Source organism: Symphalangus syndactylus, chromosome 11 (genome assembly GCF_028878055.3).
Source record: "Symphalangus syndactylus isolate Jambi chromosome 11, NHGRI_mSymSyn1-v2.1_pri, whole genome shotgun sequence".
NCBI lineage: Eukaryota > Metazoa > Chordata > Mammalia > Primates > Hylobatidae > Symphalangus > Symphalangus syndactylus.
Genome location: NC_072433.2, coordinates 61,264,186 through 61,290,713, shown reverse-complemented (window position 1 = coordinate 61,290,713; position 26,528 = coordinate 61,264,186). Strand labels below are relative to the sequence as shown.

General features: G+C 45.2%; 1 protein-coding gene across 3 annotated transcripts in view; it reads left to right on the top strand.

The window, feature by feature from the left end:
• Positions 1-13,630, top strand: part of OTOA (otoancorin) — a 103,734-nt gene extending 90,104 nt beyond the window's left edge. For all 3 annotated transcript variants that reach the window (XM_055232640.1, XM_063612065.1, XM_055232641.1), the window contains 5 exons: positions 4,826-4,968; positions 5,239-5,375; positions 5,888-5,985; positions 9,963-10,158; positions 13,371-13,630. In XM_055232640.1, coding sequence (XP_055088615.1) covers positions 4,826-4,968; positions 5,239-5,375; positions 5,888-5,985; positions 9,963-10,158; positions 13,371-13,441 — 645 coding nt within the window. In that variant the 3' untranslated portion in view covers positions 13,442-13,630. The remainder of the gene's footprint in view (positions 1-4,825; positions 4,969-5,238; positions 5,376-5,887; positions 5,986-9,962; positions 10,159-13,370) is intronic.
• Positions 13,631-26,528: the final 12,898 nt, after the last annotated feature.

Below are 26,528 nucleotides of genomic sequence, written 5' to 3'. Positions count from 1 at the left end.
TTCTCTGGGTTAGTCTCCTCTTTTGCAGGATGAGAGAGTTAGCCCCAACAATCTGAGGTTCCTTCCAGTCTGATATTCCATAATCCCATGGTTCTTTGACTCTAAAACTGGTTTTGACTAGTTTGAGAAGTGCCACATCACACTGTGCTATTAAAATCATTCTATTTGCAGTCTGGGAGAAACAGAAAAATACATCCAGAAACTAGGGTATCTCTTTCCATTTGCACCGATTTTAATTCTCATGGATGGCAGTGAGATTTATCAATATGTTTGAAGAGGATATGAAAACCTAACATTTGCATGTATCATTTGTAGTCAGTTCTTCAACTTTAGCTCCCTATCAACCTTAAATGCATGTTTCTAGATTAATAGTCAGACCTGACGGAACTACATTAACAGATAGTTCAGCTCAAAAACCAATATAAGGAAAAAAACTATTATAGAAGCCAGAGGGATGAACAGAGAGATTGAAATCTTAAAGCTATTCATTTTTCAACAGTTAATATTGCCTAAAAGTGTTGGTATTAATTGTCTTGGAATCATTACATATACGCTGGTCTAGTCACTCAAGGAAATTTATTTTAACTTATCACCTTGCAGGCTGAGCTTGCATTTTCCGGGTTTCAGTGGCAAGGACAATTTAATACCATATCTTCAAAGTAATTTCATTTAAATTGTATTTTTGCATTTTCATTTTAAAGTGAGCATGCCTGATAGTTGAGGAGCCCAAATTGCTCTGCGTCAACTAGTGAAACCTGATTGTGAAGACTTAATAAGAAAAATTTGAAAGCTAACTTGAATCTCCATCTTTTCTCCATAGCCAAACACCTTCACTGGCTAAGAGTATAGGCCCTGGAATCAGACTGCCTGGGTTTTGATCCTAGAACCATCATTTTCTTTTTTCTTTCTTTTTTTTTTTTTAGAACGAGTTTTGCTCTTGTTACTCAGGCTGGAGTGTAATCTCCACTCACTGCAACCTCTGCCTCCCGGGTTCAAGCGATTCTCCTGCCTCAGCCTCCTGAGTAGCTGGGATTACAGGCATGCACCATCACACCTGGCTTATTTTGTATTTTTAGTAGAGACGGGGTTTCTCCATGTTGGTCAGGCTGGTCTCGAACTCCCGACCTCAGGTGATCCAGCCGCCTTGGTCTCCCAAAGTGCTGGGATTACGGGCAGGACCCACCGTGCCTGGCCAGAACGATCATTTTCTAGCTGTGTGATCTTGGCCTAGTTACTTAACCTCCCCTTGCCTCAGTTTGCTCATCTGCAAACTAGGGATACTATTAATACTTACCTCATAGGGTTATTTAGGAGGATTAGATAAGATAGTACGTGTAAAGTGGTCAAAGTAGTGCTAGCACACAGTATGCACTCAAGAAATGTTAGCTACAATAAATGTTAGCTATTACCACTTTGGATATACAGTCCCATTAAGTCAAAGACATATAAGTCTAAGCATGGTGTTACTGAATCCCCCACCCCCATAGTAGCTGTGAGCTTTGTAATCATGGAGGACAACTTGATGAGGACACTGACCAGTCCGATTTTCAGAAACATGAGAAATCTTCCTGAAGCCAGTCTATTACATGAAGGCAGCAAAATGAAGCATGTCAAATAATATATACTGCCCATGACTTCTGTAAGTCACTCACTCAGATGCTGTTTCATTCATTCATTCATTCATTCATTCATTCATTCATTTACTTAAGAAGTACTTATTGAACTCCTACTGTGTGGCAGGCATTATGCTAGGTGCTGGGGACTCATTGGTAAACTACCTGGATATGGTCCTTTTCTTTTGGGAGCCTACTTGGTGACACAGACAAAAAAGTGAGTAATCCAAGTGAAAAATTTGAAAAATCATGATAAGTGATGCGGAAAATGGACAAGGTGCTCATGGGAATAGTGGGAAGAAGGGCTGTTTGAGATGGAAGAGTCCAGAGGGCAGTCTTCTCTGAGTAGGTAGCATTTAAACAGACCTGAGAGGTGGGAAGCACCAGCCCATGAAGATGGAATTTCATTGCAACATTTCACAATCTTCCTCAACACTTTCTCTCAACACCTTAATGATCTATATTGTGTGATGGGGATGACTAACATTAAACGGATATGGGGGCCGGGCATGGTGGCTCACACCTGTGATCCCAGCACTTTGGGAGGCTGAGGTGGGTAGATCACTTGAGGCTAGGAGTTTGAGACCAGCCTGGCCAAAATGGTGAAACCCTGTCTCTACTAAAAACACAAAAAATTAGCTGGGTGTGGTGGCGGGTGCCTGTAATCCCAGCTACTCGGGAGTCAGAGGCATAAGAATTACTTGAACCCTGGGGGATGGAGGTTGCAGTGAGCCAAGATCATGTCACTGCACTCCAGCCTGGGTGACACAGTGAGACTCTGTCTCAAAAAAAAAAAAAAAAAGGGATGGGAAGATTGACTATAGCCTGTGATTTTCACTTCCACTTAGATATCTGTCCTTGGATGTCTCCTCATCTTTGCCTTGTGAGGTCTTATAATCTCTTTTACTTGCTCTCATGAGCACCGAAGGAACCAGACTTTATTTTGTGAGACAGAGTCTCACTCTGTCACCCAGGCTGGAGTGCAGGGGTGCAATCTTGGATCACTGCAACTTCCACTTCCCAGGCTCAAGCAATCCTCCTACCTCAGCCTCCCAAGTAGCTGGGACCACAGGCACATGTCACCACGCCTGGCTAATTTTTGTATTTTTTGGTAGAGACAGGCTTTCACCATGTTGGCCAGGCTTGTCTCAAACTCCTGACTTTAAGTGATCCTCCTGCCTCGGCTTCCCAAAGTGCTGGGATTACAGGTGTGAGCCACCGTGCCCAGCCCAGACTTTATTTTATAGCTGATCTTCATAGAATTGGCTTGGATGCTTCCTCAGGTCCTACATAGGTAGATCAAATGAATCAGCACATGTTTAGTTACAAGTGGCAGAAAACCCAACGCAAACTGGCTTGAACAAATAAAGGGGATGGCGCCGTGTGCAGTGGCTCACACCTGTAATCCTAGAACTTTGGGAGGCTGATATGGGCAGATCACTTGAGGTCAGGAGTTTGAGACCAGCCTGGCCAACAGTGAAACTACTTCTCTACTAAAAATACAAAAATTAGCCAGGCATGTTCACGCCTGCCTGTAATCCCAGCTACTGGGGAGGCTGAGGCATGAGAATCACTTGAATCTGGGAGAGGGAGGTTGCAGTGAGCAGAGATCATGCCACTGCACTCCAGGCTGGGTGACAGAGTGAGACCTTGTCTCAAAAAAAAAAAAAGGAATTTATTGACTCCCATTACTGGGAAGTTCAGGGGTAGTGTTCAGGTACAGCTGGATCCAGGATCTTCAACACTCTTGGTGGGAATCTGTCTCTTATCATGTTTTTGAACTTTGCTTTTCTTTGTGTTGGCTTCATTGAGAGACAGGCTCTATGCCTACATGTGGTAGGTTCCAGCAGATCCTTGTGTATATCCTTCTAAGTTCAAGTTCAGAGTAAAGAAAGCTTTTCTCCTAATGCTCCACTCAAAGTTCTGGTTGACTCTGGTTAAATCACATGTCCAATCCAGAACCAGTGACTGCAGCTAGGCTAAGGTATGAATTGAAATTCATCACTCCCGGAACTTGGTGCAGTTAGCTTTGACTGAACCACATGAAGTAGGAATACAAGAGAGGTGGTTCTCCAGAGGAAGTTACGAATGATGAATAGCCACTGTGCTAGAATTATGGAGACCTATGTGTCAGCCCTCTTAAATCAAGGCTTAGTTTAAAATAGTTTAACACCAAAGCATTTTGTGTGCTACTCCTGGAATTGAAGAGTAAACATTGGAATTGAAGGGGTAAACATATTTCTGTAGGACCACAGACGAAGAAAAAATCATTAAGGGGTAAACATATTTCTGTAGGACCATAGAGGAAGAAAAAATCATTCTGGCTGAAACATCATGAAGAAGGTGACATTTGAGTTGAACCAAAAAAAAAAAAAAAAAAAATGGCTGCACTTGGAAGTGCAGAAGGGCATTTCAGATGAAAGGACTGGTTTGAACAAAGGCAAAGAGACAGGAAATTATAAGGTTTTGTTGTGAGGTTGTGGAAAGGCTGGGTGCAGTGGCTCATGCCTATAACCCCAGCACTTTGGGAGGCCGAGGTGGGTGGATCACTTGAGGTCAGAAGTTTGATACCAGCCTGGGCAACACGGTGAAACCCTGTCTGTACAAAAAATACAAAAAGCCAGATGTAGTGATGTGCACCTGTAATTCTAGCTACTTGGGTGGCTAAAACACGAGAATTGCTTGAACCTGGGGAGGTGGAGGGTGCAGTGAGCTGAGACTGTGCCACTGCACTCCAGCCTGGGTGACAGAGCAAGACTCCATCTCCAAATAAGAAAAAAAAAAAAAAAAGGAAAAGAAACGTTGTGGAAAAAGATGCTGGAAAAGTTTGGATCCTGATGCAGAAGAAGTTGTATGTCCAAAATGTCTGAAGGTCGTAAGAGTGACTGAAGGAAACAAGCAGCAGACACATAGGACACAAGTGCCTTTAATATTGGTGAAGGATATAAGAGATTTGTTGCCTGAAGACACCTCCATAGATTAGGGGACATACTCAGTTGAAGTAGCATCTTAAGGACATTAACTTGGATGCAGAGGCCAGGATGGTTTGGAATGGGGATTCCAGAGGAGTAGTATGGGAGATCAGTCGGGAGACTACAGCAACAGCTTATTTATGCCCTCAGGCCTGGGGACCTTGATCATTCCTGGATGGTTTATCTTTTGACCTTGATCATTCCTGGATGGTTTATCTTTTATTCTTACTATTTTTTTAGGCTGAATCCATTTTGCAAGGGTACCTGGATGATTCAGGATACAGTATCCAGGATCTGAAGAGCTTTCATTTGGTAGGACTTGGTGCAACCCTGTGTGCTATAAACATCACTGAAATTCCACTTATAAAGATCTCAGAATTCAGGTAACTAAAATATGAATGTCCAAAATGGAAATGGGTCCATCCATCCATCCATCCATCCGTCTGTCCGTCCATCCATCCAGATATTCCACCTCCTGACACTTGGCACCTTTCTGGGCTAAAATCCCACTGGGCTAATGGGATAAGCTGGATCTGCTGTCCCTGCTGAGCCTACTGCGCAGTGTGTGTGTGTGTGTGTGCGCGCGCGTTTGTTTGTTTTTGGCTGAAGAGTCCAAGCTCATATTATATCCCTCCCTCTTTAACCACTACCAGGGTGGTAGTGGCCAGAATTGGGACCCTGCTCTGCAGCACACATGTCTTGGCTGAGTTTAAGAGGAAGGCTGAAGTCGTGTTTGGGGATCCCACTGAGTGGACCAGTTCTGTCTTGCAGGAGCTTGGGACCATTGCAGGTAAGACTCACCCGGAGCATGCCTTTCTCTCTCTTTCCAAACTTAAATGTGGGGACACAAAATAGAACATGATCCTTGGCCACGTGTAGCAAACATCAGTGGTGTCAGAGTAAAACCTACATTTCACTTGCAGAGGGTGGGTCTGCAAATCTGCTTTTAAAACAAGCTCTCTTGGAGATTCTTGTGTACACTAAAGTTTGGAAAACCACTAGTTTAGAATGTGATTTAATTGGCCCCTAAGTAGGTTTATACAAAATTTGAAAGTGTGTAAATTGAAGTTCCTTCTGGGCATGCGTTTCACTGTAGGAGGCCAATCAGGGCTAATGTGACCCACATTTTTTTTTTCTGAGTTGATGAAGGAACTTGATTCCCCAGTGTGATTTCCAGGGCCTTTTGTAAGGAATGATGCTTGCCTAGAACACTCAGATCTGAGCATTATGCAGCACCATTAATAAAACAAGCAGAGTTCTGATGGCTTGAACTAAACCCCCGTGATTACTTTTTCTCCCCAGCTGGATTAACTAAGGCAGAGCTCCGGATGCTTGACAAGGATTTGATGCCATATTTCCAGCCATCAGCAATAAAATGCCTTCCTGATGAGATATTCAAAGTAGGTGCTCAGTTCTTCAAGGAGAAATGGGAGCTTGACCCCATTTCAGATCACACAGGGAAACAGGTGATGGGCCTTGGAATTTAGAGGCTTGTGACAAGGTTTGGCTGATGGGGTCAGAGGAGATCTGTATGAGTCTAGGTGTTCTTAAAAAACATTTTTTTCTTAAAATTACAATATGTAGTTTAATTATATTTATTTTTATGGTCATCTCTTCTTCTAGCAGGTGGTACTGATTTTCTACTTATGGTGGTATGACAGGTTCATAAACCCTTACGAAAATCCTTGGGGACAGATATAGTTCAGAATTCAGAATTTCTCAGATTTTGAAAAGATCACCCTGTACATTTACTGTATGTAACTTCATACCCCCAGCAGTGTCTGGGGAAGCACCTTGTAAGCAAACACGTTAATATTTCTGTGAAGAAATCTGTGACAAGCCACACTACTTGGAATAAATAGAGACTATAAATAAATAGCCTCACATCACTTCAGGTCAAGTTTTGCTGATAAATAAGTTTGACTTAAATTTTGGGGGAAAACTTGCAGTTTTCAGATTATTTTTGGACTTCAGAATTGCAGATGAGGGATTATGGACCTTTGTAACATTTCCTTTTAAAATATAATTAAATAAAAATATTTTAGTTGATTTAGGTCAGGCATGGTGGCTCACACCTGTAATTCCAACATTTTGGGAGGCTAAGACAGGCCAATCACCTGAGGTCAGGAGTTCGAGACCAGCCTGGCCAACATGGTGAAACCCCATCTCTATGAGAAATACAAGATTAGCTGGGCACGGTGGTGGATGCCTGTAATCCCAGCTACTTGGGAGGCTGAGGCAGGAGAATCACTTGAACCCGGGAGACAGAGGTTGCAATGAGCCAAGACCACACCATTGCACTCCAGCCTGGGCAACAAGAGCGAAACCATCTATCTCTCTCCCTCTCTCTCTCTCTATATATATATATTTCTCTCTATATATATTTTTAGTTGATTTAAAGAAAAGTATTAGGAAAATCACAAGAGGACAGGTGAAAAACTGCTATGGAAAAAATTGAGAGGGTGAAATTGGGTCAATTGAAGTAAGGGAAGCAGGGTATCTAATGACAGGTCCTTTTTTTTCTGTCTGTGTACAAGATTAGGGGAGTGTTTGGTGGGAATAGTCTGCTCTGATGAGGAGGCAGTGACCCTGGTATTCCTGTTTGCTGGGTAATGTGGGAACACATTTTGTCCACCACTTCTGGATAAAACACACAAACTAGGCTGGACAAACTCCCCTGGTGACACATCACTTGTTCATTTCAAGAAAGATAGCCGAGGTGAGGTGCAGTGGCTCACACCTGTAATCTCAGCACTTTGTGAGGCTGAGGAGGGTGGATCATGAGGTCAGGAGATTGAGACCATCATGGCTAACATGGTGAAACTCTGTCTCTACTAAAAATACAAAAAAATTAGCCAGGGTGGTCACATGTGCCTGTAGTCCCAGCTACTCGGGAGGCTGAGGCAGGAGAATGGCATGAACCCGGGAGGTGGAGCTTGCAGTGAGCCAAGATTGCTCCACTACACTCTAGCCTGGGCAACAGAGCGAGACTCCGTCTCAAAAAAAGAAAGAAAGCCGACCTTCAATCACTTCAGCACCCCGGACAGTTCAGAGCACATTGCAGGCATAATAGCTGTTTGAGGGCAATAAATAGCAGTCCTCAAAGCCATTGAGCAAATACCTGCTTCCCTTCTGGGGCACTCTGCCTGGGACAAGCAGCTTGGTCTTGAATGCTGGCATTTTGCTAAGCACTTTCTCTTGGTCTTGTTTGGAGTGCTGTTGTGCTGCTTCCTTGTACAGGTAGTTATTGATTCCAGAAATCCCTACCGATCACCTACATTGTGGGGGGCTCCAGGGTAGGTGCACCTAAGGATGCACAGGTGAAGGGGTTATCACACAGTGCCTTCAGGGGCCTGAAAGGTAACATAAGGTGCAGTAGGCTGGGTAGAGACTGAAGTGAACTGGAGAGCCCTGTCTAAATGTGGAGGCTGCTTCTCAACCCTAGCACATTCATGCAGTGTGGCCATGTGGGCCCAGGATTGCTGAATTTTCCTTTTTACTTTTTTCGAGAAGAAGTCAGAAATCTTCATTTTCATATGGAATTGCTTGATAATTAAATGTTGGCAGCCAATCTGAATTTATTTTTGAAAACACAGTGCTGCAGGCCTAGAGATTCAATCTGGCCTGTGGGTCGCGAGTCAGCAACATTGATAAAAGAGATAATTTTTAGAATACAGACTCTGTGTTAATGGTATATGGAAGCCAAAAAAGTACCTATGTGCCCACCCCACCGTGTGTGTGTGTATGTGTGTGTGTGTAGTGAGAGGAGAGGAGGTGATGCTGAATTTTAATTTTTTTGAGACAAAGTCTCACTCTGTTGCCCAAGGGAGTGCAGTGGCACAATGATGGCTCACTGCACCATTGACCCCCTGGGCTCAAGCAATCCTCTCACGTCAGCCTAAGTAACTAGGACTATACACTTGGCTAATTAAAAAAACTTTTTGTAGAGATGGGAGGTCTCACTGTGTTGCCCAGGCTGGTCTTGAACTCCTGGGCTCCGTTAATCATTCTGCCTCAGCCTCCTAAAGTGCTGGGATTGTAACCATGAGCCATGGCGCTTGACTGACCAGATGCTGAATCTTGGAGGACAGCTGGCGATGAAGAAGAAACAGTGTTCCAGGAAGAAGGAGGTGCACAGAAAGATGCTGCCTCTAGGGAACTGTAAATATTGACACCCACTCTCCTGGAGTGAAGAATGCCAGGTGTGAGGCTGGAGAGGTAGGCAGTTTTTTCCAGGAGCCTGAACTGTGTTCTGGAGTGGGATGCCTGGAAGGGCTTTACACAGAGGGATATGATTCCAGGGAAGTGTCTACCTGGACAAAAGAGGAGGAGAGGGTGACTGACAGGAGAGGAAGGGATGAGGGAGCATAAGCGTCTTTCCCAGATTCTTCAGGGCCTTTAGAAAATAAACATGATGATGTAGAGTCTCCTTTACAAGAGCAGCATCCTGCCATCCCTTCGTATGCCAGTCCCATTGGAACGAGTCACCAAGTCCTTTGATCTGGAAGTGACTTCAGAAGACACCTTGTTCACAGTCCTTGAAGACATAGTCTGGCCGGCAGAATTTCCAACTCATGTTGTCCATAGCAGATATCACCAATAGATGACTGCATTTTCCCTCCGTGGAGCCCCCACAGAGCTCATCACATGGTGCTCAGGCAGTCAAACCACAGGATCAGAATCAGTCAGCAGAGGAGATGAGTTCTCTATGCCGTCTCACATTTATCCCCAAAGCCCAGGGAGGCTGTGTAATTTGTCCAAGGTGACACAGCAAGCATGTGGCAGAGCAGGGGCTCGAAATCAGGCCTCTGGTCTTTAGGGCCTGTGTTTCCCCCTCCACATCAGTGTTTCAGGAGGTGGAAGACTTGAAGCACTGGGAAGCTGTCTTGCATTGCATTAAACAACGTTGCCACATAGAGAGGAAATCATGCCTCCCTTTTCAACTCTCCATTAGTACTTCTAATTACCTCAAGGAGAAAGTGTCAATTTAACACCTATATAGTACATTTTATATTCTCTCTCTCTCTGTCTCTTTTTTTTTTAAGGGGCCGGGGTTCAGATATTTTTGGCGGACAAATCTAGCTAGGATTCAACAATATTGTTTTATTTTTATTTTGCGGCTCCTATTTAATGCTTGCTTATGGCAAGTCTGCTGGCTTTCCATTTTTGGAAATTTCCATTTTAAATTTTCTATTTTTAAATGCATTTATTTTGGTAGTGCAAGAGTGATCTAATTTTAAGGAAATATCTTAAAGAGGACCACATATGATACACACAAGGGGATGGCAAAGTTGTGCGCATCCTGCGCGGACGCCTGAGGTGTGGGAAATCCGGGGAGGGGCCCCGTGTGAGGGTGCTGCCCCTTTGCCTCCCGCAGGAGCTGTCCGCGGAGCAGATCGCCTCCCTGGGTCCGGAGAACGCCGCGGCGGTGACCCACGCCCAGCGCCGGCGGCTCAGTCCACTGCAGCTGCAGAGCCTCCAGCAGGCGCTAGATGGCGCCAAGACTCACTCCTGGCAGGACGCGCCCGCTAGCGCCGGTCCCACCAGGACCTCATCCTCGCGTTCTCCCGCAGGTGAGCAGAGCCGCCCTCTGCCCCGTGTCCCAGCCCCACTCTCCTTCCCTGTCCTCCCTGTCAGGCCTGGGGTGGGGGGATTCTTAAGATTCAGAGCGAGGTCTCTGACAGTCACTGGGGATTCTGCCCTCAGTAAAAAACCCAAAGTCCCTATTAAGCTTCCCTACCAAGCTTCCCTACCAAGCTTCAGGATTAGTGATTCTCAACTATGGCTGCACTTGGGTGGGGGACATTAAAAATCTTCCAGTTCTCCCGCCCCTATCCAGAACGCATAACATCAGAATCTCAGGACTAAATTCATTTTAGCTGCTCCTTTGCAAACTTCCTCCTCACTATCCACTAATAATGAACTATTATTATTATTATTATTTTGACTCAGAGTCTCGCCCTGTCGCCCAGGCTGGAGTGCAATGCCGCGATCTCGGCTCACTGCAACCTCCACCTCCCAGGCTCAAGCGATCCTCCCACCTCAGCCTCCCAAGTAGCTAGGATCACAGGTGTGTGCCACCACAGCTGGTTAATTTTTGTATTTTTAGTAAAGATGGGGTTTCACCGTGCTGGCCAGGCTGGTCTTGAACTCCTGACCTCAGGTGATCTGCCCACCACAGCCTCCCAAAGTGTTGGGATTACAGGCGTAAGCCGCCAAGCCTGGCCTGTCCAGTATTAATTAATTCAACCCATGTTTACTGGGCACCTACTATGTTCCAAATCTGCAGTCGGGGCTGGGAATACAGAGGTGAGCAAGATAGATAAGGCCCTCTTGTAAATGAAGAAGATATTTCAAATCTGACAAGACCAGGGAGGGTGATAGTGACTGAGGGCTGAGCTAAGATAGAGAAGCCTCCCCAGGGAGTGGCATTGGATCCTGGGAACATGACCTTCTTTCCTTTTTCTCCCCCACACCTTTCTTACAGCTCTCCCCCTTTCCCCTTCACTTTCTCACTTCTTTGTGATGCCTTCTGTTCTTAAAACCACGTTTGGACCATGCTCTGGGGAGATAGCTTCTAACAAGCCAGAGATGTTCCCTGCCCTCACTGAGCTCTCAGTGCAGCCTGGCAGGGAGGGAAGACATGCACCCTGGTGAGCATGAGGCAGGTGCAGGGTGTTGAGATGGGAAACACACAGGCAACACACATGGGTCAGGAAACCTCCTAAAGTCAGTGATGTCTCAGGTGAGACACAAGGTGAGAAGAAGATGGGCTTAGCGAGGTAGACAGTGTCTCAGGAGTAGGTACTGGCATGGGCAAGTGCCCAGAGAAGTCAGAGGACTTGGTGCTTGACTAAAACCTCCACTCCACCTTTTCCTGAATTGAATGTCTCCCTACCCTGCCTTCACATAGGGATGGTGAATTGGAGTATTCCCCATTTCTGCAGCCACAAGTGGCCAGAGGTGGCACTTGAAAACATAAATCATGCCTTTTGATGTATTATATTATTACTTTAAAACACTTTTCATTGAGGCTGGGCACATTGGCTCATGACTGTGACCTAGCACTTTGGCAGGCCGAGGTGGGCGGATCACCTGAGGTTAGGAGTTTTGAGACCAGCCTGGCCAACATGGTGAAACCCCGTCTCTACTAAAAATACAAAAATCAGCCGGGTGTGGTGGTGGGCACCTGTAATCCCAGCTATTCAGGAGGCTAAGGCAGGAGAATTGCTTGAACACTGGGGGCAGAGGTTGCAGTGAGCTGAGATCATGCCAGTTCACTCCAGCCTGGGCAAAAGAGCAAAACTCCATCACAAACAAACAAACAACAACAACAAAAACTTTCCATTGAAATATGATATGCATATATTTAAAAGTTATTTGTAAATGTTATAGCGTTTTGCACGAATAGATAACATGTGCAATAGATAATGCACAGGGTTCCAAATATATAAAGTCTGAAAGTCATGTGGTGAAAGCTTTTCCTCCATCTCCTGTCTCCCAGCCACCCAGTTCCTTCCCCAGAGGCAACCAATGTTACCAGCTTCTTGTGTATTTGTCCAGAGATATTCTATGCATACACAACAAATCAAATATAGATGATCTCTGTACTTCTCACAAAAGCTTATTATACACCTTATTCTGCACCTTGTATTTTTCACCTAACAATATACTTTGGTGGGAGTTCTGTATCTGTGCACAGGAGCTGTTTCATTGTTGGTTTTATGGCTATGCCCTAACTGTATTCAACCAGAGGTCTGTAGATGGACCTTGCAGTTGTTTCTATTTTTTTTTTTTTTTTTTTGCTGTTACGAACAATGCTGCAGTTCCTGACCTGATATAATTTGCATCTGTTCAAGTATGTCTGTAGGATAAACTCTTCAAAGTGAGATTGCTAGATCACAGGGTCTGCATTTATAATTTTGATGGATGTTGGTCGGGTGTGGCAGCTCATGCCTGTAATCCCAGCACTTTGGGAGGCCAAGGCAGGTGGATCACTTGGGGTTAGAAGTTTGAGATGAGCCTGGCCAACATGGTGAAACCCCATTTCTACTAAAAATGCAAAAATTAGCCAGGTGTGGTGGCATGTGCCTTAGTCCCAGTTACTAAGGAAGCTGAGGCAGGGGAATCGCTTGAACCTGGGAGGCGGAGGCTACAGTGAGCCGAGATGGTGCCATTGCACTCCATCCTGGGTGACAGAGCGAGACTCTGTCTTAAATTTTTTTTTTTAAATGGATGTTGTCAAATCCCCTGCAGAAAGGTGTGACCAGTTTTCCCTTGAAACAGCAGTGTCAGAAAGTGATGAGGGCACCTTAAAAAGATGTTTCCTGCATGTCCCTGGCTGGGCAAGATCCTGGATGCCCCTCCTTCATTCACCCCAAGGGCCTAAGTGAGGGCTGCCATTGGGTGAACCCTTCCTGTGGACCAGAGCCCAATCTTTTGTTTCCTAAAGTTGCTTAATTATCAGAATCACCTGGGAGAGATGCTTAAAATACAAATTCCCGGGTCCCCTGGCAGACTTGCTAAATCAGAATCTCCAGGGGATCCTGGAATTGGTGTTTCTAACAAGCTCCCTAGTACATGCTGACTGACACAATCTCATTTAATTCTCACTCCCCCACCTCTCCTCCTCTTTGGGGGTCATTGTTCCCATTTAAGAGATGAACAAATCAAGGCTCTGCGTCAAGTGGTCCCAGAGAGAGACTCGGGGAGTTGGACATGACGTGTCCACCTTCTGCTTGCTGCCGGAACTTCACGTGTACTCTTATTTTGTATTTGCTTTTAGGAGCTCTCCAGTCGTGGGGTCTTTGGCTTGGTTGTCCCCTGCTGGTTCTAATGGCCAAGCTCCTGTGGTGAGTGGCCTGAGCGCATCGTGCTGTGTTGCCCCAAGCAGCTGGCCAACGTGTGTAGAGACAGGATGCTCCAGATGGTGGGACACCCTTCCCTGGATCCAGACCCTCATCTAGGGCAGGGAGACCCTGGGGCCTTGATGGTGAAAATGCACCCCAAATGAAAAACAATTATTAAAAATGATCTTGCAAATTATTTTTAATTTTTTTAAATTTTAATTTCCATTAGTACATAGTAGATATATATATTTATGGGGTACATGAGATGTTTTGATACAGGCATGCGATGTGTAATAATCACATCATGTAAAATGGGGTATCCATCACCTCAAGCCTTTATCCTTTGTGTTACAAACAATCCAATTATACTCTTTTAGTTATTTTAAAATGTACAATTAAATTACTATTGACTATAGGGTCGGGTGCAGTGGCTCACGCCTGTAATCCCAGCACTGTGGGAGGCCGAAGCGGGTGGATCGCCTGAGGTCAGGAGTTTAAGACCAGCCTAGCCAACATGGTGAAACCCCATCTCTATAAAAATACAAAAATTAGCTGGACATGCTGGTGTGTGCCTGTAATTCCAGCTACTTGGGAGGCTGAGGCAGGAGAATCGCTTAAACTGGGGAGGCAGAAGTTGCAGTGGCAGACACCATGCCACTGCCCTCCAGCCTGGGTGACAGAGTGACTTTATCTAAAAAAAAAAAAAAATTACTGTTGACTATAGTCATCCTGTTGTGCTATGGAAGAGTAGGTCTTACTCATCTTTCTGTGTTTTTGTACCCGTTAACCATCTGCCTCCTCCCCACTAACTCTCCCATTACCCTTCCCAGCCTTTGTTCACTCTCCTTCTACTCTATCTCCATGGGTTTGTTTTGATTTTTGATCTTGCAAATTCTTAAGTCCACTCATCTCCTCAGCAGGAAGCCCTTCTCTGTCCCATTGCAGCCTCTTTTGTTTTCCAGCTTGGAGACAGAGCTTCTTCTGTGGGGAAGAAGGGTGTTTTCTGTTAACAGCACGAGACCCTTATAATCAAGTTGCTGCCCTCACTTTAGAGAGATACCAGAGAGAGGCAGTGCAAGAAAAGGCACCATTTTAGCCAGGGCCTCATCTAGTTTCTACTTGGGCTTAATTTCACTTTCTTGAAGCTACAGGCTACATTGGATTTCTCCTCTACGATATTTAGCAGAGCTGAAATAAATGAATCCCCGAGCAGAAGCCAATATTCTTGCCTGATTGCTGGGACTAAATGATGTTTTGGTGGGCATTGCATTGGTTGGAAATTAGAGCATTTAACGTGGCTCAACATTATATCAATTTAAAAATACATCTTTCAGATGTCTTCCATTTCCTTGGGACTCAGCTGAATGGATGGCTGTGAAGTTATCATTAAACTCTCAAAATATTCCCTGTTTTTGGTGGAGATGGTGGTGGCTCTTCTGGTTTTAAGTTGCTCTGGGCTTTGGGGAATTGGTTGAAATAAGAAATAAAAGTATGTTGGGTAAGTCGGTCACTGATGTGATCCTGGCGCAGCTGAGAAAACTCCACCCACTGGCTCGATCCTGCTAGAACGAAGTTACTTCTGGGAATTGCCAGGATGCTTTTAGCCTTAGGTTTAGGAAGTCAGAGTTCAGGGAAGGGGGGCAGCAGCGGTGTTTGCAAACACCTTCTCGAAGACAGCATCACAGCTGCTTGGCAGGGCGTTTCTCTGGTGGCATCCTAGGCACTTCTGTTCTGCCACCAGCACACCTTGGGTTCTCTTCCTAGTCACCCATTCACAGTAGACGTCTCATCTGGAGATAAGAAAACCCTGTGTGTTTCCGAAAATCTTGGTGTCCCTAAAAGGCGGTGGATTTTACAAAGCATCATGAGTAGGTGTTGCAGAGGCTGGAGTGTTTTTTCAGAGGTCACGTGGTTTTATAGAAAACTAAGACTGCAGTGTGAAAGGTTTGATCCTACACGTGTTATTTAATGTCTGATTTGGTTTTCCTTCATCCTGACAGGGAAGTGGCAGCAAATGGTGCCCCTCAGATACAGAACATTAATTTTTTTTTGTTTTTGTTTTTGAAATGGAGCCTCACTCTGTCACCCTGGCTGGAGTGCAGTGGCATGATCTTGGTTCACCACAACATCCACCTCCCCGGTTCAAGTGATTCTCCTGCCCCAGCCTCCTGAGTAGCTGGGATTACAGGCATGTGCCACCACGCCTGGCTAAGTTTTGCATTTTTGGTGAAGACTGGATTTCTCCATGTTGGCCAGGCTGGTCTTGAACTCCTGGCCTCAAGTGATCCGCCTGCCTTGGCCTCCTGAAGTGCTGAGATTATAGGCATGAGCCACCGTGCCTGGCCCAGAACATTAATTTTCTTACAAACAGCAGCCCCCAGTTTAGCTGGGCTGGACCAGCTGCTTGGAGAGGGGTGCTTGATGAGAACGTGTCTGCACAGACTCCCATGAGGATGTCCTTGGATCTCAACCGGTGTTCTCACTTTCTGCCGATCTTGGATTATCCTGCACAAGAAAAAGCAAACAGTAACAAAATCCACTCTACTGTGAGTCAGGCTTCACACTGCCAACTTCATGTAGCTTTTGTATTTCATCTCTCTTTCTGGTCATTTGTTTCTGATCTAATTCCTGTTTCTTTCCTCCCATCTTGAATAATGACTCCCATTACAGAGGGCTGACTCTGGGTCAGGCTGTCTAAGGGCTTTCACTGTGTCATTAGCTCATTTCATTGTGGCCATGCTCCTGCCAGGTAGGCACTGTTAGGATTCCCATTTTCCAGATGAGGGGACTGAGCCTGAGAGAAGTTAAGGAGCTCTTGTCTAAGCTGCCCAGATAGGATGAATTTGAATCCTGACTTCTTTATTTCTGCACTGTGCTGCCTCCTGGACGGGTGTCCTTTAACTTCTCTAATAAGTCAGATCAGAGAGAGATTCTGTAAATCCCTTCACCTCCTCCTCTGGCGGGAGGCGAGTTTGCCTCACAGCACATATAATTGGTGATTGCCCCAGGCAGGAAGACAAATCTAGCTGATGCCCTGCAGGAACCCCAGGGTCTCGGGTTGAAATGTGCAGTCCTTTGCATGCAGGAAAGCAGCAGCTCACGCTGGCAGGTGCTGCTCTCATTCACCTTTCAATGTCAGCTCTCCTGATGGATTTCTAGCCTCCATCCTCCACAGCCCTCCTCAGCTGGAGGCAGGGATCACTGGCACTTCTATGCAGATCACAGCGTATTGGCTTTGATTCTTATCGGTCAGGACCTGTGCCATTCTGGCTTCTAAATTTTTTGAATATCACCCCAGTTAGATCCTTTTGCAGAATCTCCACCTTCAGGACCGCTCCAGACACCAAGCCAGGCTTGATGGGAGCTGCAACTTCAGCCTAACATCCAGTGGAACTTAGAATGAACTTATCTTCCCTAGTCCTGGTACCCAGGGGTTCAGCCACAGCTGCTTGTGATGGGCTGTACTACCAAACAGAGGTTACTGTGTCTTGGGGTGTGTGTGTGTTTACTCTGTTTTACTGAAGTCATGGAAGAGAGTTACAACACAGCAAACAACTTAATATTCAATACTAGGCATTGTTTTTGTCCTTAAAAGTCCTTTGCCCACTTTTGCCTCTTGAGGGGCCTTTAAAAATATTGGGCCAGGCATGGTGGCTCATACCTATAATCTTAGCACTTTGGGAGGCTGAGGCAGGAGGATCACTTGAGGCCAGGAGTTTGTGTCCAGCATGGGCAACATAGGGAAATCCCATCCCTACCAAAAAAAAAAAAAAAAAAAAAAAAGAAAAAAAAGGCCGGGGGCAGTGGGTGGGTTACTCCTGTAATCCCAGTACTTTAGGAGGCCGAGGCGGGCAGATATCTGGGCTCAGGAGTTCAAGACCAGCCTGGGCAACATGGTGAAACCCCGTCTCTACTAAAACACAAAAAATTAGCTGGGAGTGGTGGCACGTGCCTGTAGTCCCAGCTACTTGGGAGGCTAAGCAGGAGAATTGCTTGCATCTGGGAGGAGGAGGTTGCAGTGAGTCGAGATTGCACCACTGCATCTGAGTCTGGGCAACAGAGTGAGACTCTGTCTCCAAAAAAAGAAAAATTAGCCCCCGCCTGGTGGCACACGCCTGTAGTCCCAGCCACTCAGGAGGCTGAAGTGGGAGGATCGGTTGAGCCCAGAAATTTGAGGCTGCAATGAACTATGATTGTTCCACTGCACTCCAGCCTGGGTGTTGGAATGATCTATATCTATGTCTATATCTATATCTATATCTGTATCTATATCTATCTGTATATGAGCTATATAGCTCTCATAGATATAAGATATGAGAGCTATATAGCTCTCATAGATATAAGATATGAGAGCTATATAGCTCTCATAGATATAAGATATGAGAGCTATATATCTCATATATAAGAAGATAATATATATGAGATACATATAACTCATGTATATTATGTCTTATATATAAGATAATATATGAGATATATATCATAAATAAGATTATATTTAGATATATAAGATATCTATATTATATATAGGTATATAAGAAATATATATCTATATATGATATATATGATATATATGGATAGATATCTCTTATATATCATATATACGAGATATATATCTCTTACATATATGAGATATATATCTCGTATATATGATATATATTTCTTATAAACATAATATAACATTTATAATTTCTTATAAATATAACATAATATAATATAATTGAAAAAGAGTAAACATTGCAGAATTCCCAGGCCACACAGTGTCTAGTTGGGACATCTACAAAGTGCTTGTCTTAAAGTAGTCTTGAACTGAGTACCCTCTTCAAATTCATTCAAGACCTCCAACGATTCCTGGGATTCTTCCAATACCATAGGTAGTTTGTATTACGCTTTTCTGCTGTCACTTCCCTGATTACTGATTGTTTCAGAAAGAGACATGGTCTTGGCTGATCCATGGAGGTATCTGCAGCTTGCCAGCAGCTGAAGTCTTTATTTGCCTTTATCTCCGTTGTGGCCTCTAATGAGCCAGACTACAGAGATGATGATGAAATCTGGGAAGCAATGGGGGAGGCTGTAGTTTCCCAGGAGAACTCTGGCCCTGGGGAATTCCTTCCAGTCTCTGAGTCCCTGTGGCACATCTCTGTGTGTGGCAAACTAGGTGATTGTTCCTAGTGATTCAGCTTAGTTCCTTTGTTAGAATTATAAGCTTTTTGCCATGTGACTTTGTAGTACATCTCAATAGGTAGAGTCTAATTCCTTGCCCTTCTAACTTTGGGCTTCGGTCATTGGAATGTGAGCAGACACAACATTTTCCCCCAGCAGAAGTTTTAAATGTGCTGCATGATTTGGCTTGACCTCTTGGTAACTGCTTCTCATGTGAAGGGACATGTGGAGCAGACCTGAACTCAACCCAAACCTTGGAGCCAAGCTGAGTTCAGCAGAACCTAGCTGAGCTCAGCCAAGCCAAACCCAGTGTAATCACAGCCAACCTGAAGACTCAGAAGCAAGAAACAAATATTTGTTATAGGGATCCTTTGGGATTTGAGAGTTATTTCTCTTTTTTTAAGTTATTATTTTTTTTTGAGATGGAGTCTTGCTTTGTCACCCAGGCTGGAGTGCAGTGGAGTGATCTCAGCTCACTGCAACCTCTGCCTCCTGGGTTCAAGTGCTTCTAGTGCCTCAGCCTCCCGAGTATCTGGGATTACAGGCATGTGCCACCTTGCTTGGCTAATTTTTGTATTTTTTGGTAGAGACAGGGTTTCACCATGATGGCCAGGCTGGTCTCGAACTCCTGACCTCAGGTAATCCACCCGCCTTAGCCTCCCAAAGTGCTGGGGTTACAGGCATGAGCCACTGTGCCAGGCCTAGGGAGTTCTTTGTTATTGTAGCAAAAGCTGTCTTATATATCATGTCATTAACATGCCCACCTTACACAGTGCTGGTCCCATTCTGGTGATAGGAAGATGATACATTTTATCCTTTACCCTTACCATCATTTACTGTGTACACTATGCCCATTTGTCAAGCTCTTCTGCCTCCAAAAAGTGCTATGGTACTTGATACCTGAAAATGGTCTTTAACTTCTGTCATGCACCCATTTATTTCCCATCTCCAAGACCAGGGGTCGTAGAAATCACAGGAAAGCTGGGGTTAGAGCTTGTACTCATAACGTGGTTGTTCCACCTACTTTGCCATGGCCGACTTTGTATCTCATGGCTCACTTAACTACTTCACCTCGAGCACTCACTGTTCTAGCACTCATTTCCCCCAAATCTATAACTTAGCTTCTCTCCCTGGTGCAAACAAGGCCCTTTTACCTGGAGTCTCCCAGAAGGATTTTCAGGTCATGTGCTATATTAGCTCATCCTTAGGGAAGAATGTTCCAATTGAAGAAACCATCTGACTCTCCCCCAGGTGTGTGGTCATCTTCTCTGCTCATGCTGGAAGAAGGAAGATCCTTTGAAGTAACTTAGTTCAACAAGTCTGCCCTTAAGTTGTCTTCCCCCTGGGGATCTGCCCCATCTTCATCTTCTCCCTGCCACAACAGGTTCATTGAGAGCCCACTCTCCACTGTGGTCCTCTCTCACGCTCCCTGCATCTTGCAACAGGGAACTTGAGATGCTGATGGGCAGTTGGGTGGATTCTCAGTGGTGGCCAGTCCAGCTCCAAGACCTGCCATACTGGAAAGGGTTTGGGGTTGGAGGAATTGACATGACAACTCGCCAGCCTGTATTCCACCCGAATGTAAGCTTCTGTGGGCAGGAGGCTCATCTGTCTTGTTCACTGCCATGTTGCTACTGTCAAGCAGTCCCCAGTAGGCTGGTCATGGCTGGTGTCCATTACATATTTGTGCAGTGTATGGGTGAACATACACACATCCTTTCTCAAACAAAACTGAACTCAGTAGGACATTCACTCAGGCAAAGATCGGGAAACTTTAGATCCATTCTGGAGGAGCGGGGAGATACAATCAGAATATATTTATTTAACAAACATTTATGGAGAACCTACTTTTTTGACAGACCCTGTGCTACAGAAACAACAGCACACAAAGCCCTGCTTTCATGAAGCTTGCAGTCTACTGGGGGCTGGGAGAGGCAGACCATAAACACACACATGCACACACATACAACTTCACATCCACACACCCTTATATCAGATAGTGATAAATATTATGGAGCAAAGGAAATCTGGAGGAAAGGATTGAGAGCTCCAGATGGTGATGGTAGGGATAGGGGTGGTGGAGAACAAGCTTTAATAAAACATTAAGTGGTCAGGAAAGGCTCTGCCCTCAAGAGGGATACAATCGCTTCTTAAAGGTCCCACCTCTCAATGCTGCCACATTTGGGATTCAGTTTCAACATGAGTTTTGGGGGGGTCATTTGAATCATAGCACATGGTGTCCACCATCAGCTCTAAGTTTACAGCCTAACACTTCCACAATAATGAGAGAGAGAGAGAGATCTTTCCTAGTTACTTCAGCAAAAGTCCCCAGGTTAGGTGTGATTGGGCTTGCTTGACGCAGGTGCCCATTTCTGATCTGACCACTGTGGCCCAGAAAATGGTTACACCAATTGGCCAAGGCTAGGTCTGATTACTCTAAATCCTACCACAAATAACATTGACTGAGCAGGAAAGGACTGATTCCAGAAGAGATCAATTACTAAAATGTGGTAGGCAGAATTCTGAGATGGCCCCCAAGATCCCTGCTCCCTGGTGTGCACACTCTGTGCAATCTCCTCCTCTCCAGTGCTGCACAACTAGAGGATGTGATGGAATAGCCCTGCCCTGACTGGGCTACTAGTTAGTCTATTTTGAGTTAATCAAAAGGGAGAGCATCTGGGTGGGCCTGACCTAATGGGGTGCACCTTTAAAAGGGGCTAGGCCCTTCCTGAAGTCAGAGATGCTCAAAGTGTGAGAAAGCCTATGGAGAGGCCACAGGGCAAGGAGCTAGGGTGGTCTTTAGGAGGTAAGAGAGGTCTTTGGTCGATAGCCAGCAAGAAAACAAGACCTCAGTCATATTGATGCAGGGTAGATGAACTCCAAACTGGGGCTTAGCCTGTGAGGGTTCTTGGCCTTGCCCAGGAAAGAACTCAAGGGCAAGCTGGAGGTAGAAGAAAACAGCTTTACTGAAGCGGTGGTGTTACAGCTCCTGCAGTGTTACAGCTCCATGATGGCTCCTGCAGAGCAGGGCTACCCCATAAACAGAGAGTAGCAGCTCAGGGCAGTTTTGCAGTCACATTTACACCTGCTTTTAATTATATGCAGATTCAAGGGTGGTTTCTGCAGAAATTTCTAGGGAAGGGGTAGTAACTTTAGGTCATCAGGTCATTGCCATGGAAAGGGGTGGTAACTCCCAGGTATTGCCGTGTCAACGGTAAACTGACCTGGCACACTGGTGGGTGTGTCTTAGGGGAAGCTGCTTCCCTCCCAGCTCTGTTTTAGTTAGTCCTGAACTCGGTCCGGTGTCCAAGCCCCACCTCCAGAGCCAAGTCCTGCCTCCTATCTCAAGATAATCAGAAGGAATGGAAGTCTGAGAACAACCAGTCATCCTGGAAGAAGACCCTGAGCTTTAGATAAGACTGCAGCTCCAGCTGACACCTTGATTTCAGCCCCATGAGACCCTGAGCAGAGAATCTGGTTGAGCCATGCTTGGATTTTGACCTATAGAACTGTGAGATAATACATTTGTGTTGCTTTAGTTGATGCACTTCTGTCAATTCGTTACACAGCAATGAGAACTGAATAAGGGAGAAACAAATGCCGGGTAGACAAAAGCGATGGATGTGCGTGACGAGCTGAGACAGACAGCTGCCTGGAATTGAGCCTTACTTAGCCTGGAAGGTATGACTATGTCTCTGAATCCTCACTGGAAGAAGTTTTATTGGTCAGGCATCCTGTTCCATGTCAGCCTCTCCCTCTAGGATCTTTTGCTTCCTGCAAGGAGTGGGGCCTGGTATGTTTATTTTTGCATTTGTCATTTATAGTGACTCAGCATCAATTCATCCTTTCCCACAGTATTGTGAATTTCCTTTGGGGAAGCACACTTTTGGTACTCTCCAGTGGATTAGGTGGCTTTAGCCCCACCTTCACTCCAGTGTTGGGCCCTGATTCCCTTAAGTCAATTAGCATACTCCATTCCCCAGGCCATAATGACTGATTCAGGGATGGACCAAAGAGAGCCAGGCTTTGGATTTTTTATTCAACTGTCAGAGTAAAGAGAAAGAATTTCTCTTTCCTTTGCACATGAATTGGGCAGCCATCTTGAAATAGTAAGAGAAGCTTTATAAAGGAATGAAATTAAGAACTGAGTGAGAAGAATGGGGTTAAGAAATGGTGTGAGTTCAGGCACGGTGGCTGACACTTGTAATCCCAGAACTTTGGGAGGCTTAGGTGGGAAGGAGGATCACTTGAGCCCAGGAGTTCGAGACCAGCCCTGGCAACATAGTGAGACTCCCTGTTTCTATAAATAATAAAAAGAATTAGCTGGGCATTGTGGTGCATGCCTGTGGTCCTAGCCACTCGGGAGGCTGAGGTGGGAGGATTGCTTGAGCCTGGGAGGTTGAGGCTATAGTGAGCTGAGATTGCACCATTGCACTCCAGCCTGGGTGACAGAGTGAGATCCTGTTTTAAAAAAAAAAAAAAGAAAAAGAAAGAAAGAAGGAAAGAAAAAAAAAGAAATAAAGAAGGAAAGAAAAAAAGAAAAAAGAAAGGGTGTGAGAAACACTGGGTCCTGGCAAAAGATTTTGACACCTAAATCAAACCATACCTGCAGGTTTGCCCTGGACTTTTCAGTTATATGAACAAATTTGGGTTGGATTTCCTGATACTTACAAGTAGTTAGGTTGCTTTCTTTTTTCCTGTTTATTTTTCTTGCTCATGGGATGCGCACAAATTGTTTTTTATTATGGGTATAAGTGATCACAAAGTGCCCATTTTCTCTATAACCTGAACAGAGAGAGTATGGTCATCTCAGCTTCACTGGGCCACAGCATCATTCTTTACCTTGAATTCAGCTTTGATGCACCTGAGTGCCTGATGAGCTACAGGGATCCTGTTTTTGAAAACTTTACGTGGGTGACAAAATAGCAAAATAGTGTGTGAGGCTTTTGCCTTGAGGCCTGGGTTTGTTCCGGAGACAACTCTAATTGGAGGAGAGAGATTTGCTCCTCCCACTCTCCTCACTGACATTTGGCCTCAGGGGACTGAGTCATACCCGACTGACTCCATGTATCTAAGTTTGAATGGCAGTCTGTTCGTCCAACCAGGTGATGCTTCCTGTCCCCTGAGGGTAGCCAATATCATCTCCTGATTTAGCATCACTCAGGGCAGGAATTCTGGGCTGGAGGAGAGGGGCCTATAGTTCTCTTCTATGGTCTGAGTTTGCTCACACAGCAACCTGCTCTTATCTAGTCTGATTTTTTTCAGCAGCATCCTGTTGTACCTTGTCATCTGGCTCTGTGGACAGGCCTTTCTGGTCTTCACACTGATGCAGGTTTGTTAGTTTTTTTTCTTCTTTGTTAATTTATAGTCAGGAATTTAACATCCTTGACTGTCCTCATCATTGGACACCCTCACTAGTCTTGTCAAGTACTTAGCTATACAAATGAAAGCATGGAAGCTTGGAGGTGATATGTCATGATGCTGAATCCTAGGACTGAGCCCCGTGAATATGCTGTCAAGGTTCTTCAATCCCCACTTCCCTTCTGGGCCTGCCGCTCTTGCAACATCCTTGTGTCATGCTCAAAGACCTTTGCAGTGCCCAGTTCTGCGTTTCCCAACAGCGTCTTTGTTTTGGGTGCATTCTTTGATATTGGATGCTTGAAATGGACTAATCAGGTCCTGGCAGGCAATGGATGCACATTAAAATCAATTACTTGAGGACAGTTTAGCAAAGAGAGTATTTACAGAAGCATGGACTGGGTTAAATGAAACAAAGGATGTGAGGTACTCTGGAATTGTCAACAGCACAGAGCCCTTACCAACCAGGTCTACAAGGGAAGGGGAGAGAGACTCCTGGAATCCAGAAAGAACTGTAGTGTAATTACTCAACCTTCTTACCCACTGCATAGACAAAACCAGTTTGCTGAGACTGTGGTATTGCAGTGAAGAAAGAGTTTAATTAACCTGAGGCTGGCCATGTGGAAGAACTAGAGTTATCACTCAAATCAGTCTCCCCAAAAACTTGGAGGTTGTGGTTTTTCTTTTCTTTTCTTTCTTTTTTTTTTTTTTGAGGTGGAGTTTTGCTCTTGTTGCCTGGGCTGGTGTGCAATGGTGTGCTCTTGGCTCACCGCAACCTCCGCTTCCCAGGTGCAAGTGATTCTCCTGCTTCAGCCTCCCAAGTAGCTGGGATTACAGGCATGTGCCACCATGCCCAGCTAATTTTGTATTTTTAGTAGAGACAGGGTTTCTCCATGTTGGTCAGGCTGGTCTCGAACTCCCGACCTCAGGTGATCCCCCCGCCTTGGCCTCCCAAAGTGCTGAGATTACAGGTATGAGCCACCGCACCCAGCATGTGGTTTTTCAAAGATAGTTTGGTAGGCAGAGGACTAGGCCATGGGTGCTGCTGATTAGTTGGGGATGCAATAGGGGTGTAGGAAATGGTCCTTGTGCTCTGAGTCCACTTTCGGGTAGGGGCCGCAGGACCAGTTGAGTCATGAGTTACAAGTCCAGGTGAGGTCAGTTATTTGCCGGAATGCAAAGTCTGAAAAACATCTCAAAAGACCAATCCTAGGCTCTATAGTAGTAATATTATCTATAGGAGCAATTGGGGAAGTCACAAATCTTGTGACTTATAGAACCATGGCTGGTTCTAAAACTATGCCTAAGACTATGCCTCCATTTTAGCAGAATTCAGGCCCCTCCCTAATCTTGTGGCCTTTCCTTAGTTTTACAAAGGTGGTTTCAGCCCTGAAACAATGAGGGAATCAGTTTCAGTGGAACATTATTATCATCCTTGCTTTCAAATTAAACTATAAACTAAATTCCTGTCCAGGTGCAGTAGTTCACACCTACAATCCCAGCACTTTGGGATGCCAAGGCAGGCAGATCGCTTGAGCCCAGGAGTTCAAGACCAGACTGGACAACATGGTGAAGCTCCATCTCCACAAAAAATACAAAAAAATTAACATGCGCCTGCAGTCCTAGCTACTCTGGAGGCTGAGGTGAGAAGACCACCGTGAGACCAGGGATTTCGAGGCTGTGGTGAGCTATGATCATGCCACTGCACTCCAGCCTGGGCGACAGTGAGGCCTTGTCTCAAAAAACAAATAAATAAAATAAAAAAAGTTCATCCCATGATTAACTTGGCCTATGCCCAGGAATGAGTGAGGACAGTTAGCCTGTGAGGCTAGAAACAAGATGGAGTCAGCAACACCATATTCTCTCACTGTAATAATCTTTGCAAAGGCAGCTTCAGTAGCTGTGAGAAAGAGCCGCCCAACAAGGGCTGTAGTAGCTTTTCCCAGCAGCGCCAATGCTTCCCTAGTCCAGGCTCTGGGGAATTCTCTCTTGGAAGATGCAGCAGGCTGGAGTTGAGGGTGGGGACCTTAATCCTTCTCTGCACATTGCCAGGAACCACCTTTTCCCTTCCAGAGCAGACTTTCATTTTAAAAGCTATTTTGTGTTCAGCTTCTGAGAGCCCATGTGTTTGCTCATTCCCAGGAGAATTTTTATGACTTCTACACTTTTAAAAAGCTCATGTGAAACTGCCTGGCTTTCTGTCTAGGTTTCGGATACTTTCTGCTTGTGCCTCCAATCCACTCTCCATTCTTCTCAACTCTGGTGTGCCCAGGGAGCCAGATTGGCCAATGGGGACCCAGTAGGAGATTGGAGGGTGGAAGGGGAGGTCAGGATATTTATTCCCTTGGCTTCTTTCCTTCCGGGCTGAGAGTTTGCAGTGGCTCAGTTTCTCCCTAAGGGCCACAGTTCCTGTTGGGTGACTTTCTTACAGCGACAGCTCTCTGGGTTCCAGGATTCTCTCTCTCTCTCTCCTTCCCTTTTAGACCCCACTGTTGATAACACCAGTGTGCTCCACATCTTTGTTTTCTCTTAATCCTGTCCACACTTCTGTAAATAATCTCTTTACTAAACTG